Source organism: Neurospora hispaniola (genome assembly GCF_033458365.1).
Source record: "Neurospora hispaniola strain FGSC 10403 chromosome Unknown B0T23scaffold_1, whole genome shotgun sequence".
Classification (NCBI taxonomy): Eukaryota; Fungi; Ascomycota; class Sordariomycetes; order Sordariales; family Sordariaceae; genus Neurospora; species Neurospora hispaniola.
This window is the reverse complement of record NW_026944406.1, coordinates 3,662,330-3,682,587: the sequence shown is the minus strand read 5'-3', so window position 1 is coordinate 3,682,587 and position 20,258 is coordinate 3,662,330. Positions and strand designations below refer to the sequence as shown.

The window sequence follows — 20,258 nt, the reverse complement described above, 5'->3', positions numbered from 1 at the left end:
AATGCAAAAAGAAGGGAGGAAAAAAAAAAAAAAAACCGGGATTGGGTATCGTCAGTCTCAATCATGCTATGGTTTTGGTACGGTAAGTCTCTTGAAGCAGCTCAAAGGTAGAAGCAATTATAATCTGTGCACCGAATGCATGAAGGCCTCCCTCCCTCCCTCCCTATCTATCTAAGTTTCATTTGAGTGTCTGATGCGTAAACATTCTACGCCTTACTCCGGCTTCTGTTAGGCAACCTTATGATGTAATCTCATATTTGAATTCAACCCTGCCCCCTTTCTCTCGATTGCTTTCATCAAATGATTCTCCGATTCTTCATGCCCCACTCAATGCGAGTAATACCCTTAAGTCTTCCCACTACCAACTTCTTCCCTCCACATCCCCTTATCGCTGTCCAGCTTATCCATCGTCTCTCTCAACTCCCTCAACATCCTCCGCGTCTCCTCCACTGCCGCGCTTGTCTCCTCTCTCGTTGACAAAGCAGCGGTGCTCCCCCTGCTAACCGCCGAAGCAGCATAGTATGCCTTCTTGGCCATGGGCGGAGAATTCTCTGATCGTCCTCGTCCTTGTCCTAAGGCAGCAGGAGAAGCTTCAATCGCCGCCGCCGCAGCCGCAGCCGTCTCGTCGTTCGCCAGGTCTCGCTTCCTCTTTCTGTCGAGAATGGCGCTCCAGCTAGCTTCTCTTCTGGAAAATGGCCGAGCGGTCGCTGAAGCGGCAGAAGGCGTGGGCGACGGGCGAACAGCGGGAGATCCCGTGCCACTAGCTCTTGGTGAGCCGTATCCCATTCTTGCCTTGAGTTTGGCAAGTCTGCTAGAGGTGCTGTAGTCGGCAGGCGGTTGCTTGGGTGTTTGGAGATGTTGTTGGACGAGACTAGTGGAGCCGGTGAGTCTGGCGACCCTCAAGCGCCAGCTGGTCATGGAGGCAGAATCATCCACCTCAACATCGTCCCCGTTGTCGTAGGTGCTACCCATGCCCATGGACTCGTCGTCATCCGACATGATGGCGTGTTCGGTCGATGGTCGGATGGCGGGTGAGTAAGAGTTGTGGCGAGTTGGAGGACTAGGTGGTTTGAGCTTGCCTTCTTTTATGGCGGTGGCAATGGCTTCCGGGAGCCACTGCCCGTCTGGCATCGGCACCAGCCCGCGGGCCCTGAGATCCCAGTGACTAGTTTTGAATCCCTCAGGTTTCGGACTGTTGGTGCTGGTACCTTGTCTCAGGCTGATGTTGGGCAGGCTCGTGTTTGCCATGCTCATTCCCAGCATTGATCTCCGTGGCTGCTTGGGATCTCTACCCTCAGTAACTGGAGAAGGCTCGATCGAGCGCTTTCGTGGGGTGGAGAAATTGCTCGCTCGCTTGATCATGCTGTTCCCACCATTGACGCCGATTCCATTGAGTGAATGACGGAACTTGGTGACCATGGAAGACTGAACCGAGCTACCGCCAGCGGATGAGAAGCTTCCCCTAGGGCCTCCCAGACCAAACTTTTCGCGCAGTGCTCGCGTCTTGCCACCTTCTTTGCTGCCGGTGCTTTCCGGTGAACCTGCCAGTGAGTCTCTGAGACTCCCAGCATCCCGACGTTTGGAAGCCGCTGATGGCGCCCGTCCAAGCTTGAAACCTGACTCGGAACCATATCCAAACGTTTTCCCTGGCTGTGGAGAGCCCCAGTCGCCATTGGTCCCTGCTTCCTTGATGGCTCGGCGGACGGCTGCGCGCTCATCACGCGCCCCAGAGAAGACGCCGCTGGCAAGAAGTTCTTCCTCTACTTGCTGCTGGCCTCGCCCTACCCTGGAAGCATTTAGCGCCAATTGCTTGAGTCGGGAACCGTCAGCCTGAATCCTTCTCTTGGCTTCTATTCTTTCTTGGTTGCGTAACATCTCCTCATCTTCCTTATTCTTCTTTCGCACACGCTGCTCCTGTTCTCTGTATAGTCGCATCCTCTCCTTTCCTTCGCGAAGAATTCGTCTCTGTGCCAACTTCCTGGCAGCTTCCCGCCACCGGTAGAAGTATTTGAGCTGTAGCCGATTTCTCATATGTGCACGTGCTTCTCTCCAAGACTGTTCATCTTCTTCCCTGCGCCTGCGTTCAGCTTCCTCTTTCAGGTGCTGATTGAAGGCGCCCTCTACCAATTCTTGGAGGTAGCGGGCTGTAAACTCTTCCAGCAAACCGCCATCACCCATGACAAACCACTTCGAGAAATCACCCATCAAATCCCTTGGACGAGGAGGAGCAGATTGGGAAGGCGCAGATGTAGATAGTGAGGGCTGCGGAAGCGGTGCCGTAGGAAATAAAGATGAAGGAGCACCATCATTGGATGTGCCCTTGATCCTAAAAGGTGAGTTGGAAGCGGCCTGCGGAGCGAAGACTGTTGAATGCTGTGTTGCGGGTGGAGTGGGCGCTGTACTGTCGACTGGCTTGGGATGGGTGGAGAAGACTGAGGGTGTTGTCGATATCATCGAAGGCGTCCCTGGCAGTTGGGTTTGCGTAGACGCCGCCGGGGTACTGGCCTGTTGTTGTTCTGTTCCTGCGGTTGCAGTGAAGCTAGGGAAAGGTTTAGGGTTAGGTGCTGTTGGAGTAAACGTAAATCCTGAAGACGTTTGCTGTGTGGTCGCTGAGGATTGGGTTGGAGCAGTGCTCTGATTCTGATTTGAGAGTGACGTGAACGGGTTGGCCGGTGCACTGCCCGGATTGAAAACAGAAGTGGCCGGAGCAAGCGAATTCGACGTAACAGGCTTCGATGTATCTTTATGTGCTGTTGGAGCAGTGGGTGCCGAGGAACCTGGGGCTGAGATTGCGGTTTGAGATTGTTGGAAGTCGAATGTCGGCTGTGGGGTCTGAGGGGCCTGTCCAAAGACACCGGTAGGCTTGGGAGCCGAGGCCGGACTTTGCGTTTGAGTCGCTGGTGGCACAGCTGAAGGTTGACCGAACATGGAGAACGGATTTGCGACCTGTTGTGGTTGTTGCGCTGGCGAAGGGCGAGAAAAGGGGCTCGAGGTCGTTGCACCAGTTGCTTGAGGCGAGTTAGTGGTGACACTTCCTGCAAAAGGGTGGCTGGGCGCACCGAAATCTTTTACCGCTGTTTGGAACATCGGGATGTTCTCAGGCGTCTTGGTGATGGGCGGTACAGCTCTAGACGTGGACGTGAATGGTGTTGATGTTGCGACATCTTGAAGTTTGTACACTTGTGAGGTAGGGAAAGCAGGCAGAGCTTGCTGAGGGTTAACAAAGAGACCGCCGCCATTAGCATCTGATTTTCTTTTGGCAGATGTATTGTCGGCAATATCTTCATAAATTGTGTTGTATATAACGTAGGGTAACGATTGTCCTGCTCGTTTCCGCTCAACCATCAGTCCTGAGTAGGACTGGGGAACTCTAGGCGATGGGACATGTTTCCTCTTGGTATTCAGGAGTAGGTATGGCTCAGATACCGCTGGCTTTCCCGGGGGCACCCAAGTGGAAAACTCGAAATTATGCTCCTCGGCGAAGGCAACAGCCTCCTCATCAGTGTCAAATCTCAACATTTTGTTAAGATCGGACGCAGTGATCGTCCTGGGGGCATCGCGTTGGCGCGCATAAGCCTTGACAAGATTCTTGAGAATACACTGGCGGACAAAGGTGAAGTGGACCTCTGCAACACAGGCCATGGTGTATGACACTCGCGGGTCTTCGACGATGGCGAAGAAGTTGGTGAAGGCGGTGTCGGACATGGTCGTCATTCGGCGTGGCTTGATAGGTCCCTTTGACTCCCGCAAGTCTTCCATGACTTGGATGAGAGACAGTGCTGTTTGAATCTCTTCGGACTCGAACCAATACTCCTTTCCCCACGTACGAATCCTCTGTGCTATAGAGGGATCGTGTGCGTTGAGAAGTAGGTAATAAGCTCTGAATTCCGCCTCATTCTCGCAAAGAACGTGTTTCTCCTTGCAGACGTCGTATGCTTCCATCAACGAGAGGATGGTCCTGCCCAGTTGCTCAATCTCTTGTTTTTGCTCGAAATCCTCATTTGCAAACCCCTTCCGGGACAACAAATGAAGAGCCGTGGCGTGGAAGCGAGTAATCGTCTCGAAACAGTAGACCATGTCCTTCATCTCCTCTGCCGATTTTTGCGAGTGAAACGTGAAGTCCTTGCGTACTGCTCGTGTACGATCCCAGAGGTAGTTGTGCATAGACGGCAGGTTGTTCTCAGACTGTAAAAGATCGTTGAAGAGGTAGTCGGTGGTTCTTCGTAAAGCGTCAATGGAACGGACATCCATAGGGAGTGGTGCATCTTGACCGGCTGCAGATCGACCAAACTTCTTCACCATCTTCGAAGGTTCTGGCCATGCTGTGAGCCCGCCGGGTTGGGTTTCCTTCTCTTCATTCTTGACATCGAATTCGGCGATACGGGAGATCTGCTCAAACTCCGGGCACATATCCTCACAGATACCCTTAAAGGGCAACGCATCCTCAAGTTTCCTCCTCTTTTCGGGGTCATCGATAAGCTCAACTTTCCGTAGGGCATCGTATACGCGAGTACGGTATTTCTTGAATGACTGCTTGAGGTTCTCGACATCGTCACGTTTGTTCGGATTGCCGAGTTCAGTCGTCGGCCACTGCGGTGGCTTCAGATTGTCCTTTTTTAGCTGGTCATTGATTCTGTTGTGATAGCTGTAAGCAAATTCGGACAACTCGCGTGTACGCTCGGTCGGTTCTCGAGTTGGCGCGCCAGAGGTGCTATTGATGCCGACAGCACGCGTCGCATTCGGCTGGGTCTTTGCAGGGCGCTCATTGTTCTTTCGTTGGCCGCGCTGGAACTTATTCATTAGTGCCGCTCCAGCATCGCGGCCGTCTGACTGTGGTGGTTGCTGCCGCGTGGCCTTTCCCTTTCCAAACATTTGACTGGCTTGCGAATTTCCGAATCCATTGCTGGGGCCAGACGGCTTTCCGCCGCCAAAGCCCTGTGGTCCTTTCTGGGGATTGGCATTCGCCGCCCCAAAGCCTGTTGCTTGTTGTGTCGTGGTTTGCGCGCCAAAGAATGGGGACTTGTTTCCGCCCGCAGAATTCGTCGGTCCTACTGGCTTCGTAAAAGGATTCTGAGTAAAAGGGGAGGAACTGGCGCTCTGCGCGGACGATTGCGCCTGGCCCAAGAAAGGCTTCCCGAACGGATTCTGATTAGGAGCTGATGAGCTTCCGAAAACCGATGCTGTTTGGGTAGGCTGTGCGGCTTGGATTGGTTTCGCGAAAGGGTTGACAGCCGGAGCTGAAGGCGCCCCGAAGGGATTGTTAGCTGCCGCCATTGTGGCTTGCTCGAGCAAGCATTTGCGTAGGTGAATGCCCGGGCAGGTGGACGACGTGTGGAAAAGTCAAGCGACACTTTGTATCGTGGTAGTGTTCAGCAAGAGGTGTAGGCGGCGTGGTCAATGGTATAGGCTGACAACGTCGCGGCGCGCGTGCTGGCTCTCGAGTCCCGAGAGTTTAGATCGCGGGTGCTATGTGATAGAGGTTAATGTTTGTTCTGGATATCGGGGAGGGCGGTGGGAGGGTGCAGCGCGCGGCGGGGTGGCAGTCGAGAGCGGACGGGAGCGATGACGAAGTGAGAGGTGGATGATGGCGATGTCGTTCAACAATTTGAGGGCTGACCGAAAGTGGAAACAGGTAAAGGTAGGTAGGTAGCTTGGTAGCAAACCGCCGACAAGTGAACACATCAACATGGAGGACGTACAATCTCGAACCGTCGAAGAAGAGCGTTGTTGCGATTGGCACTCTGGACTCTTGTTTGTCCCCCCCTGCCCACGAAGTTGCGCGCCGCGGTCTTCCGTGTACCAAAGCGAATGAGTGAATGAAATCGAGAGGCAGGCGGAGAGGATGTCGATGCTGGCTTGGCCTAAAACAAGTGGACGGTCAGGATGCCTTCACCCTTGTCGCATTTGAAATTCTGCCATGCAGCGAGACAGCTTACTTGTAGGTTGCGGCGGGCGGTCAACCTAATTGAGAGCACTGCTGTCACCCAAACCAAGCAGCAACAACAGCCAATTTCCAGCTTGCAGGGACCATGCACAGGCGCTAGATACGGAAGTATGCGCCGCGGAGGCACCCACCTAGGGGTACCTTTAGGTACAGGTGTAACAGTAGGTAGAGACCCTTTCGGAGCTCGGGCCACATCTAGAGGTACCGGGCCACTTCACCAACGTCCCCGCCCGTTGGTGTCGTTCAGGCTGAGTCTAACATGTTTTCTTCTTCTCGCCGTCGGCGTCTGTCTCATCTCGAACCTGTTTGAAGCTCGAGTTTACTAGAGATACCTTTCTTGTGGGAGTTTCAGTGGTTCTTAAACCGATCACGAGTGGATACGAATAATGTATTTAGCCAACGTTAACATACACTACTCGTCGGGTAGGTGCACGCACAGGCCACCCTGGAAAGCACATCAACCTAACCGACGAGTACATACAAGATCATAGACAGATAAACTTGATAACCTTAATCCATTTCACCATGTACGTTCTTATGCTATCCAACGCTTATTGCTGCAGGGCCGTCAATTGGCCTAAGTTTAGATAGGGGTTGAGCAGGTAACAAGAACTCAATTTAATGCAGAAAATGCGAGCGGAAAGAGTGCCGCATGTCTCCCCAATCGTACCTGTCAAACCCTCAGTCCGAGATTCGGTCTCGCGCCATCGAAATCACCTCCATCAAAGGCATGCAAAGGTCCTCCATTCAAGTTGAACATTTTCACCCCATATTTCTTCCCCACCTCGGTTATCTCGTACCATTCCGGGCTCGAGAGGCCCGTGGGGTCAAAGTACAATGCCTTGATCTGCGGGTGTGTGATCAACTTCTGGATGAAGGGCAAGAGACCACTATGACGTCCCGGCGCGACCGTTACCGTGTCGACGTTGGGGAACTGTTGCAGCCAGTCGATAAAAGGCTCGCCATCAAAACTGCTGTAATGCTGGGCCCAATTGAAGTGGTATAGTCCGAGATGGTGAACGCTCGGTGACGACGTGAAAGCCCAGTCTTTCAGAAGATCGACCTGGATGCGGTGATTGAATAGTGACCGGTCGCTATTGATAGCCAACTCAAGGACCTTCAGCGACCCATTTGTGGCTGCTTCCGCCAGACCCTTTCGCAGTATACCGGTGCTTATGGGGCCATGGCACCTGAACACCTCCAGCTGTGGCCAACCCGCCAAAGCAATGCCCGACTCCGCAGTGGTTCCTGTGAGATCATTCAAAGAACCCTGTATCGGGCTCCCCGGCTCATCACATGTCGTAAAGAGATAATCGATCAGGTGCGCGCTATCGGAAAGGATCTCAACGGAGCGGAGGTTTGGTAAAGCAGGCAAAACAAAAGACCCCTGAAATATGTCTTCAAGAGGGTCGTGACTCCTGACTGAGCCGATATATAGAGACTGCAAATTTTGCCATGGTCGTACGTCGCTCACAGGGACCTTGTCGAAAGGCATGTCGTGAAGCCCAAGATCGACAAACTTTAGCCCGTAACCCTTGATATGAAGTTCCTCAAGGTGTGGAGCTAAATTCATTAGACCGTTCTAGATCAAATGGTAAGCAAGTGGATAAGGCAGATGAGTGTGGGACGCAAGTTACTGACCATATTCAGCTGCCCGAGATGTATCTTTGGGTCGTAGTCATCATCCGACAACTTCAGCCGTAGCTTTCTCAGACTCGGCCAAGGCTGTCGGGTCATGATGCCATTGAGATTCTTCCCCGAGAAGCCCTGTAGGTCCAAAACTTGAAGAGACGGACTTGTGAGCCGTAGGAGCTCTCCAGCTGTATGGGCGTCCAGTTTGTTGAGTGAGAGATGTGTTAGCTTTGTCAGATGCTTCCCTTGCACGCCCCCAAGGAACTTTGGAACATCCTCGGGACCATCGGGATTGTTTAGACGCATGCGTCTATGGAGGCTTAGCCGTTCCAAGCTGGGCAAACCACGCATGATCATTTGAAGCTTGTCGTGAGTCATCTTGAAATATGAAGTGTCGTTGATCGTCAGAGACCGGATGTTCTTGTGCTTTTTGAGGAACTGTGGAAAGAACCGACCCGGGTTCCCGGGCCGGCCCAGCGAGACCTTGCTCCAGAGCACCGAATCGGAAAGCACCAGCTTCTGCCATTTCTTGCTCACACGTTCACATCTCCTGTAGACCACGAGGGTTCATTAGCCCCAAAAAGAAACAAAAAGGAAATGTAGGAGGGAAGCTTGCATTAAACTGTCGGTGTCAAGATGTGACCAGATCATGGTTAACAGCTCATGCGGGAGCTTCTCTACTGGATCTCTCTTTGACTCGGGCATATCTAGCATACTGGACAACTGACGCAGAAGCCACTGGCGAGGCTATCAGCTGTATGTCCACGCGCCGAGAGCGTGTTAAGACTGCTTGGACTCACATGGTACTGATTATACTTTCCCCGCCGGTACTGTTCCATGTTGTAAAGCCCGGACCTGACGAACCGAACAGTGAGATCGTGTACATCGTGGGAAGGGTCAAGTTTAGAGTCTCGCAGTATGGTAGTAAGTGCAAGAGCTGACGTCTGCTTGTCTTTGTTCTTGGTTAAGTTGCGAAGGAGTCTGGCGACACGACAATACCCCTGGAGCTGTCAGGTTTTCTACTTGGACACGAGGTTGGAGGTGGTCGAGCCACTCACTATGGGGTGGGCGGGATCCAAGCGAATGAGACCGAGGGCAGTGGAAAATGCGGCAACATGCTTTTCCTGTTTGTCCAGAGAATCGGCCAGGGAGTCGACGGCGCGGATATGGAAGAGGTCGGTACACGATGGCCATACAAAGCCGCAAGAGCATGGCTCCGTAGCAGCGCGGTGGAGAGCATCGGGACTTTCTTCATACACAGCAGTCACGCATTGCGAGATATGGCAGGCCTTGTTATTTCCGTGACTGCCCGGCTTACAAGGGCAAGCATTGATGGCCTGTTTACAGACATGTCAGCAGAGAAAACGAAGCCGAAAGATGGTCATTCAGCCTCTGGAAGGTGTGCAGTACGAGATGTCGACGTCATGCTTGAGACCTAGGTTCAGAGCACCAACCCGTAACGTGGATTTATCCGGGTCACAGTCTAGCCGTTTCCTGGGTGGAAGTCGGCGGAATGTGTCCATCTTGTTGATAGATGCCACCTATACAGTGGTAGCGGAGGAGAGGAGGAGGTGTACTGGAATGGTGTTCGGTATAATGTTCGGGTAAAAGAGGTGCGAAATCTTACAACACAGGATAGGTGGTGGGGGGATTTATATGTTGTATTGTGTACCTAATCTCCTCAGCTGCATATGGAAGTGGAACATACCTTGAGAAGGGCCCCCAAGACTTTGATACCGCCTTCTTTGGAGCGGGTTGCGGAGCGGGCTTGGTCAATGCTTGCCATGATTTGGTCTTTCCAAGAGTCATATTCAATTCCCACATATTTCTCTTCTTGGCCGCGAACATCAACTGCACTCGAGCGGGATTCGTGTGGACGAAGAGGTTGCGGTCGTTTAGCAGGCGCAAGCGTGGAATTCGCGGGGCTGTCTGACGCCTTGCGTTTGAGACCGGCGCTTGGAGATGTCTTCTTGATCAGATAGCGCTCCATCCTGTGACGAAGTTGACCCGATGTCTTCGAACACCTTTTACTTGAGTCGACTGTGAGTTTATGGTTTTATCTAGAGCATCAGGTCATGTCCGGAGGCTGAGATTGGCCCATGTAGTTGTGGTGATTCTGAGTGGTAAACATGATGGTGAACTACAATGAAAAGAACGTGCAGGTTGAGTGCCTGCAATCGGTCGGAAACTGCCGCACCCGACCACAACGAGCTCGGACAAAACAGGAGCCCCCCAAAACAACCGAGTGACGCGTGACCAGTTTTAGTGAGCGGCGTCCACCTATGTACATACATACTGGAAGGTACCTAGGTACCGACCAGCTGGTTTGATTTAGCGGGGGGGAGCGCACCCTACAACTTCCTAATTCGCCGACCTGCATATAGTGTAACCTGCCCTGACGACAGTGGGAGCACCTGACGGGAGCTCCTTATAAGGAACCACCTCCGTCCAACACGAAAATCCAACTTCTGTGAACAAGATCATCATCACCTCCATGCTTCAAGATGTGATGGCCATAAAGCCTACCACATAAAGTTTCTTTGAAGGCTTCCAGAATATCCATTTCCAGCGACGCCAACCGCTTGGATCACCGGGATCCCATCCCCACGCTCGTCTCATACATCCCGGTACCAACACGGTACCTTATTTTGGGCCTCTGAGTCGTTCCGGCATCTTGGTTTTTTCTCTTGTATTCTGCGTTCCAACTATTTAACCATCTGCATCCCGTCTCGCTGTTCTTCGCTCTCCATGGTTACGACTATACGGCCGTTTACGAAGAATTACCCCCTGGAGGCGGAAACGATCAAGAGCTGGTGTTACTAACTTGTGAGCCGCACCCGGCGTTGTAAAGGAAAACCATGGCAGGCCTTCTTTGGTATGGTTACCGCTCCGAATCGGTTGATGATTATCCGGGAGTGCTCGTTCCACTCGAGGAGGCACATCTACACAGCCACTCGTCCACATCCCGTCCGCCTTCTGATCTAGACGATGCTGTACTCGGTTATGATGACGAGGGCGGCCATCGTCACAAGGACCCAGCCGACGATGAGGACACGGGCATGTTGCTAGAAATGGGGACGGAACCTGAGTACAGCATCGAGGGCTTTAGGAGAGAGGTTCGCCGTGGAAACAAGGGCGGCGAGAAGTGGACAGACTATGAGAGTGAGATCACGACTATCCATCTTACAGGACATATTCATGCTAAACTGCTTGGTAGTGAAATCAAAGCTCATTAACAAAGCCATTCAGGACATTGGAATGGGGAGGTACAACTGGCAACTATTTATCTTATGTGGTTTCGGCTGGTTTGCCGACAAGTATGAGGCCCCTTTTCAAAATCCACATGATCAACCCGTTGTTAATTCCAGTTCCACACAGTTTATGGATGCAAGGCATCTCTCTCACCCTCCCATCACTATCAGCCGAGTTCGACATATCGGAGAAGACCGTTCGCTACACCACGTCCTTCCTATTCGCCGGTCTCTGTGTTGGCAGCTTCATCTGGGGGATCGGGTCCGATGTCCTAGGTCGACGCCTCGCCTTCAACGCAACTCTGTTTATTACCGCCATCTTCGGCATCGCCTCTGCTTTTGCAACAAGCTGGGCTGGTGTTTGTTTCCTCTACGCAGCTCTTGGCTTTGGTGTTGGCGGTAATTTGCCCGTTGATGGGGCCCTCTTTCTCGAATTCTTGCCCGACGCCTCCAGCTCCCTGCTGACGCTTCTCTCTGTCTGGTGGCCCATCGGCCAACTCTGCTCATCATTGCTGGCCTGGTATTTCATCGGCCACTTGCCCGCCGAGCAAGGATGGCGACACTTTGTGTTCAGCATCGGCATCATCACCTTGATTATGTTCCTCGTCCGTTTCTTCATTTTCCACTTATACGAGTCTCCCAAGTTCCTCCTCTCAAGCGGCCGACAAGCCGAGGCAGTAGCCGTCGTCCACGGAATCGCCTTCCGCAACGGTCGTAAGACGTGGCTGACTGAGGAGATCCTCGATGCTGTTGTCGATGGACTATCATCCCTATCCCCAGCTACTTCTCGGCGCCGCGAGCATGTGACCCGACAACGACTATCAACCGCCAATATCATCAAGCAGCGCTTCGCCTCTTTTTCAAGCAATCGTCTCCGCCCACTCTTCAGCAGTCGCAAACTCGGTCTGACTACTGTCCTGATTTGGTTCTGCTGGGCGACCATTGGCATGGGATACCCCTTATTCAACGCCTTTCTCCCACAGTACCTATCCCACGGCGGCAACAACGGCGGGCAACAACCAGCACCGGAAACAAGCACTAGCATAGACAGTCCAGAAACCATCTCAGCCGAAACCTACCGCAACTACGCCATAACCTCCATCGCAGGAGTTCCGGGTAGCCTGCTCGCCGCCTACGCGGTGGACATGAAATCGCCCTTCTTCGGTCGTCGTGGAACCCTCGCTCTCTCAACGCTCGTCTCCGCTATCTTCCTGTATCTGTTCATCAAGTTCGGTACCACATCGGGTGCCCTCCTCACGTTCTCGTGTATTGAGGCGTTCGCGCAGAACATCATGTATGGCGTCCTGTACGCTTTCACGCCCGAGATCTTTCCGGCACCGGTCCGGGGGGCGGGCACGGGCGTGGCGAGTTTCTTGAACAGAGTGACGGGCTTAGTAGCACCGATTTTGGCGGCGACGGTGCCGGGCGATGGTAGGACCACGCCGGTGTATCTGTCGGCGGCGCTGATTCTGGCGGCGTTTGTAGGGATGGTGTTGATTCCTATTGAGACGAGGGGTAGGCAGAGGTTGTGATGTTATGGTGAGGTGGTGGCTGGATGGGTGGTGGAAGAGATCGTCAGAAGAGTCATGAAAAATAAGGACCGGGAGAACGTTATTTCCCATCACAGACAGAAGTGTTGGGTAGGACAGGTATCAAGGAAGACGTTATGGGGGTGAATAGGCACCGTCAATGAATGCACAGCAAATGCCTTTCAGATGGTTATAAGCCCAGTCATGCCTGACTAACCGCTTTGCTGAAATGATCTCAAATGTGAATCAAAATGAAATGTGAATTAGAACCCGCTACAACATCATCAACAACGCCTCACTTCGTCCCCCTCGCTCCAGCCGGCGCATCCACCCTCCTCCTCTGCAACCCCCTCCCCAAAGCATCCCTAACCATCGGATCATTCTTAATCGTATTCTGCACCAACCACTCCTTGATCTTCCCCCTCATACTGCTCAGCGCCTCCTGGTCCCCCGCAAACGGTGCCATCTCGAGCTCCACCAACCTCGACATATCCTGATCCAGCCCTCTACTTGTCATCTCCAACCTCTCCAGCCCCTGCTTAAGCAGCTCCTCCTGATCGCCTCCTCCCGCACCATTATTCTTCGCAACCAACTGCCCACTGGACGTATCCGCCGTCAACAACGGGCCGATCTGCGAAATAGCAATATACACCGTGACGCTGACCTTCCTCATCAGCGCCACCGCCTGGAATGGCAGATAATACCTGCCCATCACACCCGTCACCCGTTGTAGCAATGGGTTCAGGAAGTGTTCAAATACCGCCGGCCTGCCTGGGCTCATAACAATGTGCGCCTCCCACACAAACATGCTGGCCAGCACCAGCCACCTCTCGTACTTTCCCCACGTCAGGTATCCCAGCAGGCCCAGGCCGTACAGCACCGCGGCCGCGAAGCCGTAATATGACAACAACATCTGTGCGCCGCGCATGACGAAGTCGCGGTGGGTTTTGCATCCTCCCTTGCCATTCCCGTTGGGCCCGGCCCAAGCAACAGCATCGACGCCAAACCGCTCGTACGCAAACCGGCGCACGGGATCTGTAAGCGTGTCCACTGCCGTCTTCAGGTGCACAAAGTAATTGTTGACCTCCTCTTGGCTTTGTTGTCCTTGTCCTGTGACGACTTTGTCGGGGTGGTAAAGCGCCGCCAACCGGCGGAACCGGCTCTTGATTTCGCGCTCGCTTGCGTCGGGGCTGACGCCTAGGTCTCCGTAGAAGTTGGAGCCGCGCACGACGAGCTCGTAGTGGGCTTCGTAAATGGTGTATAGGAGGTAAACGGCCACGACGAAGATGTGTATGCGCCGGCGATGTTCGGCGTATCGAGGTGTGCCCGGCATTGGGCGCGGCGAGCCAGCGCGGATGGTAACGCTGTAGTAGAACGATTGGACCCAGCCGGTGACGAGGTTGGGCAGAAATGTCCAACCAAAGAGGGAGAGGAGGTCGGACATTTTAGTGTTCAGTGTCGTGTGTATCGTGTTTAGCTAGACCGTCAGTGATGTTCCGTTCGATTGATCGGTTGTTGGGCTAGTTGTCGGTCGTGATTTGAGTCGTAGAGGGAGGGATGTTTGACACTTTGTCACCTGGACATTGCAGGAGAAGGTACTTTGGGCAAACTATGGGTCATGGAAAGATACGTCTATGGAAAAGACCCAAAGAGCAACCAAGAGGAAGTGTGTCGGGAATTAATGAGAGCAGCAGCAAAGGCAGGGCGCTCTCGTCAATCGTTTGTGTTTCGGTGGTGCTTTTTAGTGGTGTTCAGCGCCAAACAATGAAAGCGGCCTCATCCCTCCACAGATGCGACCCACCTCCTGCAAGGCTGACAGAAGTACATACAAGGGTTTTCCTTGCGACCCTGACTGGGCTCTCGCGGCAGGCAGAGCGGCTACGTATTCACCAGCAAACTCGGCTATCTGCCCAGTTTGATCGTCATTTGAACGGGCGGCTGGCAACAGCAGCATTCACATGTCGGCCCTGCCGCCAGCAGCATGCAGCGTCATCGCCAAAAGAGCATGCAACAAGTTTGACAAGAGGGAAAACCCACAAATCAATTCGTAAACTCATAACGTAACAACCCTTACGGGTGTTCTGGAAAAAAGAAAACCGGTAACCGAAATGACAAATACAGTAGCCATAACATACACAACTATCGTTCCTCGTTCCTTCTTCTTGTTCTTCTTTGCTGTTCCAAGTCTTCGTATAGCACGTGGGATCTTCACCATCACCACCGCTCCCACCCCCCGTTCATCATTAAACACTAAGCAGAGGTAGATGTTCGCCTCATCATTATCATCAAACCAACATGCCGATTATTAAACCATAGCAGCCACCCCCTGAATCCGAAAAGAAGTAACAAGCCCAAGTGTCAGGCCTTTAACTGCTGCCAAAGAAGCGCCTGATGGCAGCCCTAAAGCCAGTTTTCTTGCCTTCCTTTGCATCTTTCCTTCGCTCTTCCCTTTTTTGGCGGTGAGCGGCGGCCTGTGTCGGTGACGAAGGGTCCGTACCGCCAGCCGACGAAGTGGGGGACACAGCTTCCACAGACTCGTCCGATGCAGTGGATGATTGCTTTTTGGACTTGAAGACGGATGAGATCGAGCTCTTCTTGCTGTGTCCGCGCTCCGTGCCCTTGTTCTCCTTGTTGCTTGCTTCCTGGGATTCCCTCGATTTGAGTGATCTCCGCAGTCTTGTTGTGCTAGACCGCCCAAGCTCCGGTGAAGAGGATCCCTGTTGAACAATGGTCGGGTCCGATGTGGTCTCGACGTTCTTGATGTGAGCGTCCTTGCTGGCGGTGGGTGATGGAGGCTCGACATCCTTCCCCTTTCCTTTCACATCCGCCTCGGAAGGCACTCCTGAGAGACCAAGGGCGTTAATTTCCGGCTTGTCAGCTGTGGCAGTGGCAGCTGGGCTTGAAGAATCGGCTGTGGCGTAGATGACTACTGCTGCTGCGACCATTTCCTCTGCTTGCTTAATGGTGTTCCTGTCCGGCCCCCGCTCATTGCGGGCGCGGCTCACTTCCTGAGCCACAGGATCGTCAAGATCAGGGAGAACGACAGCAGATGTGGGTACACGCTGGTCCACCGAGACCTGGTTGGTTGTCCTGTCTTCTGTTGGGAGCCTTTGAGGATTAAGAGCGTTATCAGTCTGTGTTCCTTTCTGGTCAACGGACTGGATTGTTTTTTCCTCACCATCTTCAGAAGAAGCTCCCTTCTTTCCATCAATTTTTGCAGCTTCTTCTTCAGCTGGTGCTTCCTTCTCCACAACGTGAAAGGATTCGGAGAGCGGCACCGTCTCATCAACGATCTCGGGTGCTTCAGCCTCTACTGATGAAGTCGACTTGACATCTTCAGTGACCGCCTGGGGATTGGACTCGGGCTTGGGGCGCTCGGCAATGAGTGAGCCAGCCTCAGTTTGACCGTGAGCTGCGGAACGCTCGAGCGTGGCGACCTTTGGTGCAGAATCCGAAATGATGGGCTTGGTGACTTCAACGACCTTTTCTGTGACGGGCTTGGAGACTTCGGTGACCTTGTCGGCAACCGCAACAGCGGCGGCTCCCAGAGCACCAGCAACAGCAATGCCTGCGCCGACGGCGATCTCCGTGGCATTGGACTTGCTCTCGTCGGTGTCCTTCTTCTCGGGTTCCTCGACATCCTTTGTGACGGACGTCTCGCTGAGAGGAGACCCGGGCTTGTCGGTAGCTTCCTCTTCAGTCTCTACCACCGGAGCTTCCTCGACAGCCTGTTGAACGCTAGCAGGTTTCTCATGGCTGACAGCGTCCGTGGGTACTTGAACGCTGTCATTGGTAGATTCCCCTTCAATGGCAGTCTTGTCCTCACCTGTAGTCTGCTCCTCGACAACCACCTCCTTGACATCATCATGCACGGGCGCAGCAACTGTGTCTTGGATTTTGTCCTTAATCGAATCATCAACCGGCAAAACTGCCTTTGACTCACCAACAGTCTCCTCAACTGGAATTGGCTTCTCGTCGTGATCCTCAGCCTTGGCAGTGACGGGCTCAGACGCCTCCACCTGGGCGATATCGGTAGCCTTGACTTCGGGAGTAGATTCAACGACCTGGGAGTCCGGCTCAGCCACAGTCTCAACAGCCTCAGCAGCATCGGCGACGTTCTTAGTGGCGGATTCGGTGATAGCCAGCTTGATATCCTCAACGGCGGGTTCAGGGGCCGTCTCAGGAATAGCGGCAGTGGCAGTCTCGGTGGCGCTTTCGATGGAAGGCTCGGCCGCAGTCTCTTGAACAGGCTCTCCCTTCGCGGTTTCGGCAGCAACTTCCTGTTGCTCGACCTTGACCTCCTCGACGATCGGAGTCTCCTCAACGGGCTTGGACTCTTCAACAGCAGGGGCCTGCTCGGAAACCTCGACCTCCTCAGCAGCGGGGGTCTCCTCAACGGGCTTGGACTCTTCAACAGTCTTGACCTCCTCGACGATCGGAGTCTCCTCAACGGGCTTGGACTCCTCAACAGCAGGAGCCTGCTCAGAAACCTTGACCTCCTCAACAGCAGAAGTCTCAACGGTCTGAGCCTCTTCGACAGTCTTGAGCTCCTCAGCAGCCTCGGTCTCCTCCACAGCCTCGACTGCTTCGACAATGGGGGTTTGCTCAGCCTCAGCGGTCTTAGACTCCTCGACAGCGGAGGTTTCAGAAACAGCCTCGGGAAGGGTGTCATCTTCAGAAACAGGCTTCTCGGCAGCGGCAGGCTCAGAAGACTTCTCAACGTCCTCCTGCTTGTTCTCTTCCTCCGCTTCGACAGGCCTCTCGCTTTCGACGAACTCCTCGATCTTAGCCTGGATTTCCTCCTGAGCAACGGGCGTCTCGGGCTTCTCTTCGGGAACCTCGGTCTTTTCCTCGGCAGCAGGGGCCTCGACCTTCTCCTGCACCTCAGCATCCTGCTCGACAGGGGTCTCAGTGACGGAAGCCTCAGGTTCCTCTTCCTTGGCGGTAGTTTCAGGCTTCTCCTCCTGAGCTTCAGTCTTGGTTTCGGGAGCAGATGTTTCGACAGTCTCCTCAGAAGCAGGAGCCTCAATTGCCCCGGCAGCGGCGGCCTCAGTCTTCTCTTCGGGAGCAGGGGTCTCAGCCTTCTCAACAACAGGGGCTTCGGTCTTCTCCTCGACGTTAGACTCTTCGGGAGCAGAAGCCTCAACTTCCTCGATAACGGGTGCCTCGGCCTTCTCTTCGGGAGCAGGGGTCTCAGCCTCCTTGGCAACAGGAGTTTCGGTCTTCTCCTCCTCGACATGAGTTTCCTCGACAGAAGCCTGGGTCTCTTCAGAAACAAGAATAGTAGTATCCTTCACCTCTTCTGTCATCTCGGGAAGATGGAAGAAAATGTGAGAGAGACCACCCTTGCCTTGGGCGGGGACCTCAGGGATATTGACGTCATCCTCAACCTCAGCCTTGACTTCGGGAGCCTCAACACTCTCAATTGGCGTGTTGTCAACTCCTGAGGCTTTCGTCTCCTCGACAATCTGGACCTCGGTATCGACTGGTTCGGCGCTTTCACGGACCTCGTCGGTTTCGAGAACGACTCTGGAGGCGGGCTCGGGGGTGACCTCAGTAGCCTCAGGTACAACAACCTCGGAAGCAGGCGAGTCTCCCTCCTTCAACTCAGCAACCTCGGCGTATGTCGGAGCGGATTCATCCTGGGAGGATGTGGTGGTGGTGGTGGTAGTGGTGGTTTCTTCCTCAGGCTGGGCAGGAACTTGCTCTTCGGTACTCACGGGTTCAGTGACGGCCGTAGGAGCCTCCTCGGTTGTCATCGCCGGTGTCTGTTCAGTCGATCCTGGCGCAGGGGCTTCCTCGGGCTTGGACTCTTCGACCTGGGCGTCGGCAACGGGCTGCTCGGCCTCCTCAACTTCCACGGTCTCAGGCTCCGGCGCGGGCTCACTTGGTTGGCTGACCTCCTCGATTTGCTGCTCTTGCTGCTCCTCAACGGCGGGCTTGATTTCTGGTGTCTGCTCAGCAGTCTCTGTTTGCGCAGGCTGCTCTCCAAGGATGGAAGCGATAGATGTCGAGAGGTCCTTGCTGGTCTTGGACTTGGACTTCTTCTTCTTCTTTTTCTTTTTCTTTTCGGCGTCGTTCGGGGCGCCGCTATCCTCATGCTCGTCATGGGCAGCCTCAGACTCTGTTACTGGCTGAGATTCGGCCTCAGCCAGCGCCAGGGCCCTAGCAGCGGCCTTCTTTGCCTTCTCCTTTTCCCTCTTCTTGGCGTTCTTCTTGGCGTTCTTAGAGGCGGGAGAAGCTCCTGGAGAGCCTGGAGAGGTGGGAGACCTGGGCGAGCTCAGGTCATCATCTATAGCAGCGATCAGTATGACTGAGACGCTTCGGATGCAGCTCGGCCATGTACACAGCACTTACCATCGTGGTAGTTGACACCATTTTGTGTCACCTCAGATTGTGCCTTGTCGGAAGAAGTCACGACGGAGAGGGCCTGAGGTGTGCTCTTACTATCCGCCATGCAGTGCTGTATCGTCGGGGTATCGGTAGGCGGCAGAAAGGTAGGGAACGGCAAAGAGAGGTGGAGCCTTGGACGGCGGTGTTTGGCCTCCGTTCAAGATCTCAGCGTGGGAATGGAAAAGGGGAAACTGTCTAAAAATGTGGTTGTTGACGATCGTATAAGCCAAATATGGCCAGCCTTTGTGGTGTCACGTCCTGTAGTTGGCCGCGCAAACGGTCCCAGAATCAGAATCAAGCTGGTCAAGCCAAGAGGATAAGATGAAGAGGTGAGTTTGGGGCACCTGTCTTCCGCTGGATGAACAAATAACGCGGGGCAATGAGCTAGGGGAAGCTGATTGCGAACAACGACAAGGCATACAGAGAATAAGAGAGGACGGAAGAGAAAAAGGTTTGTATTCACCTCGTTAGTCGTAACGCTTTTTCAGGTCGGCAATGGGGGATATGACTCGGAGGCGTTTGTTTTTTTACAGGTGAAACTCGTAGGGAAAGGGGATCTAGGGGAGTTGAGGTTGGAGTGTAGCAAGTGGAAAAGGGACCCTTGGGCAAGTTTCGAGAAGAAAAAAAGCGACTGGGCTTGGCACGACTGGAGTTTTGCAGGAGCAATGGACTCAAAACTGTGGATGTTGTGGACTTTGTGGACTTTTTGTGGATGGGGATGGGACCACCGGCTCGACAAGGTTATGAGTGGTACCTGCCCACACAACCCTCGACACGACCAGGTCACAACCACAGCTTTCCCCCTTCTCGTTCGGGCGTTCCGCTCTCGTGCCCTGATACCCTGGGCTGACTCCCTCGGCCTTTTTGGGCTCTTCTGCCCTTCTTTCATTGTGTAGTGTAGGTCTGTACCGCCGCGCGAATGGACCGACGTCGTCAACAAATTCCCTTTGGCAACATGGGGTAATTCCAATCGGGAAGGGTTCTCCATCGTCACGGCTCCTCACGGCTCCCCGTATTGCTCGCAGCCTGCCGTGCGATTGGATGGCGCCGAAGTGAGATTGGGCAGTGACCCACCACATCTCCACCAGCGCTTCCACATTGACCACTCACCGCATCGGATTCATCGCCCGCCTTGCGGCCTTGGCTCTCTGATCTCTTCTTTCTGCAGCAATTGAGGTTGACCCCGGCCATCAACACCCAAGCAAGACACCCAAGACACCAACCCCACGGTTCACGAACAACCCAACTCCGGCACAAGCGACGTTCACTTTGTCACTGCTCTCAAGAACATTGGACCAAGCGCTTTACAGTGGCGTCACGCCGCAATGGTACCGGGGGAACAAGCGACCTACACTGTAAATATCACCTCCAGGAAGAAACAACAAGGCCCAGGCACAGCGTGCTCGGGCGGAGCCAGTAGTTCCAGCAAAGGACGGCTACGATATTGAGGGGCTGGTCGTGGTGACAGATGATGGCGCCGTTTGGCGTTGCAGATTCATGATGGGGTAC

General features: G+C 53.9%; 5 protein-coding genes across 5 annotated transcripts; 1 reads left to right on the top strand and 4 right to left on the bottom strand.

Annotated features, from left to right (window-relative positions):
* Positions 1-158: 158 nt before the first annotated feature.
* B0T23DRAFT_22637 (SAC3/GANP/Nin1/mts3/eIF-3 p25 family-domain-containing protein) lies at positions 159-5,363 on the bottom strand. Its single transcript, XM_062833812.1, has one exon. It carries the CDS (start codon positions 5,272-5,274, stop codon positions 346-348), a length of 4,929 nt encoding a protein of 1,642 aa, XP_062697278.1. The 5' UTR covers positions 5,275-5,363; the 3' UTR covers positions 159-345.
* Positions 5,364-6,318: 955 nt separating this feature from the next.
* On the bottom strand, positions 6,319-9,732 carry B0T23DRAFT_370399 (uncharacterized protein). Its single transcript, XM_062836591.1, has 6 exons — positions 9,285-9,732; positions 8,635-8,913; positions 8,377-8,577; positions 8,193-8,314; positions 7,586-8,126; positions 6,319-7,526 (listed from the first exon to the last, which is right to left on the bottom strand). Exons 1-6 carry the CDS (start codon positions 9,564-9,566, stop codon positions 6,618-6,620), a joined length of 2,334 nt encoding a protein of 777 aa, XP_062697277.1. The 5' UTR covers positions 9,567-9,732; the 3' UTR covers positions 6,319-6,617.
* Positions 9,733-10,011: 279 nt separating this feature from the next.
* B0T23DRAFT_370394 (major facilitator superfamily domain-containing protein) lies at positions 10,012-12,633 on the top strand. Its single transcript, XM_062836590.1, has 3 exons — positions 10,012-10,738; positions 10,794-10,893; positions 10,955-12,633. The coding sequence occupies exons 1-3, from the start codon at positions 10,435-10,437 to the stop codon at positions 12,357-12,359; spliced, it is 1,809 nt and encodes a 602-aa protein (XP_062697276.1). The 5' UTR covers positions 10,012-10,434; the 3' UTR covers positions 12,360-12,633.
* On the bottom strand, positions 12,616-14,088 carry B0T23DRAFT_370393 (uncharacterized protein). Its single transcript, XM_062836589.1, has one exon. The coding sequence runs from the start codon at positions 13,798-13,800 to the stop codon at positions 12,652-12,654; it is 1,149 nt and encodes a 382-aa protein (XP_062697275.1). The 5' UTR covers positions 13,801-14,088; the 3' UTR covers positions 12,616-12,651.
* Positions 14,089-14,671: 583 nt separating this feature from the next.
* B0T23DRAFT_434857 (uncharacterized protein) lies at positions 14,672-18,813 on the bottom strand (the record flags this gene model as incomplete). Its single annotated transcript, XM_062840514.1, has 2 exons — positions 14,672-18,648; positions 18,714-18,813. The coding sequence occupies 2 exons, from the start codon at positions 18,811-18,813 to the stop codon at positions 14,723-14,725; spliced, it is 4,026 nt and encodes a 1,341-aa protein (XP_062697274.1). The 3' UTR covers positions 14,672-14,722.
* Between the last annotated feature and the right edge of the window lie 1,445 nt (positions 18,814-20,258).

Excerpts from the sequence above, each read along its gene's own strand:
- B0T23DRAFT_370394 (XM_062836590.1), top strand. The coding sequence starts at position 10,435 with ATGGCAGGCCTTCTTTGGTATGGTTACCGCTCCGAATCGGTTGATGAT. Across the intron at positions 10,739-10,793 it reads GAAGTGGACAGACTATGAGA|TGAAATCAAAGCTCATTAAC; the intron begins GTGAGATCACGA and ends ACTGCTTGGTAG. Across the intron at positions 10,894-10,954 it reads TTCGGCTGGTTTGCCGACAA|TTTATGGATGCAAGGCATCT; the intron begins GTATGAGGCCCC and ends AGTTCCACACAG.
- B0T23DRAFT_370393 (XM_062836589.1), bottom strand. The coding sequence starts at position 13,800 with ATGTCCGACCTCCTCTCCCTCTTTGGTTGGACATTTCTGCCCAACCTC.
- B0T23DRAFT_370399 (XM_062836591.1), bottom strand. The coding sequence starts at position 9,566 with ATGGAGCGCTATCTGATCAAGAAGACATCTCCAAGCGCCGGTCTCAAA. Across the intron at positions 8,315-8,376 it reads GAAAGTATAATCAGTACCAT|TGGCTTCTGCGTCAGTTGTC; the intron begins GTGAGTCCAAGC and ends TAGCCTCGCCAG. Across the intron at positions 7,527-7,585 it reads ATCTCGGGCAGCTGAATATG|AACGGTCTAATGAATTTAGC; the intron begins GTCAGTAACTTG and ends CATTTGATCTAG.
- B0T23DRAFT_22637 (XM_062833812.1), bottom strand. The coding sequence starts at position 5,274 with ATGGCGGCAGCTAACAATCCCTTCGGGGCGCCTTCAGCTCCGGCTGTC.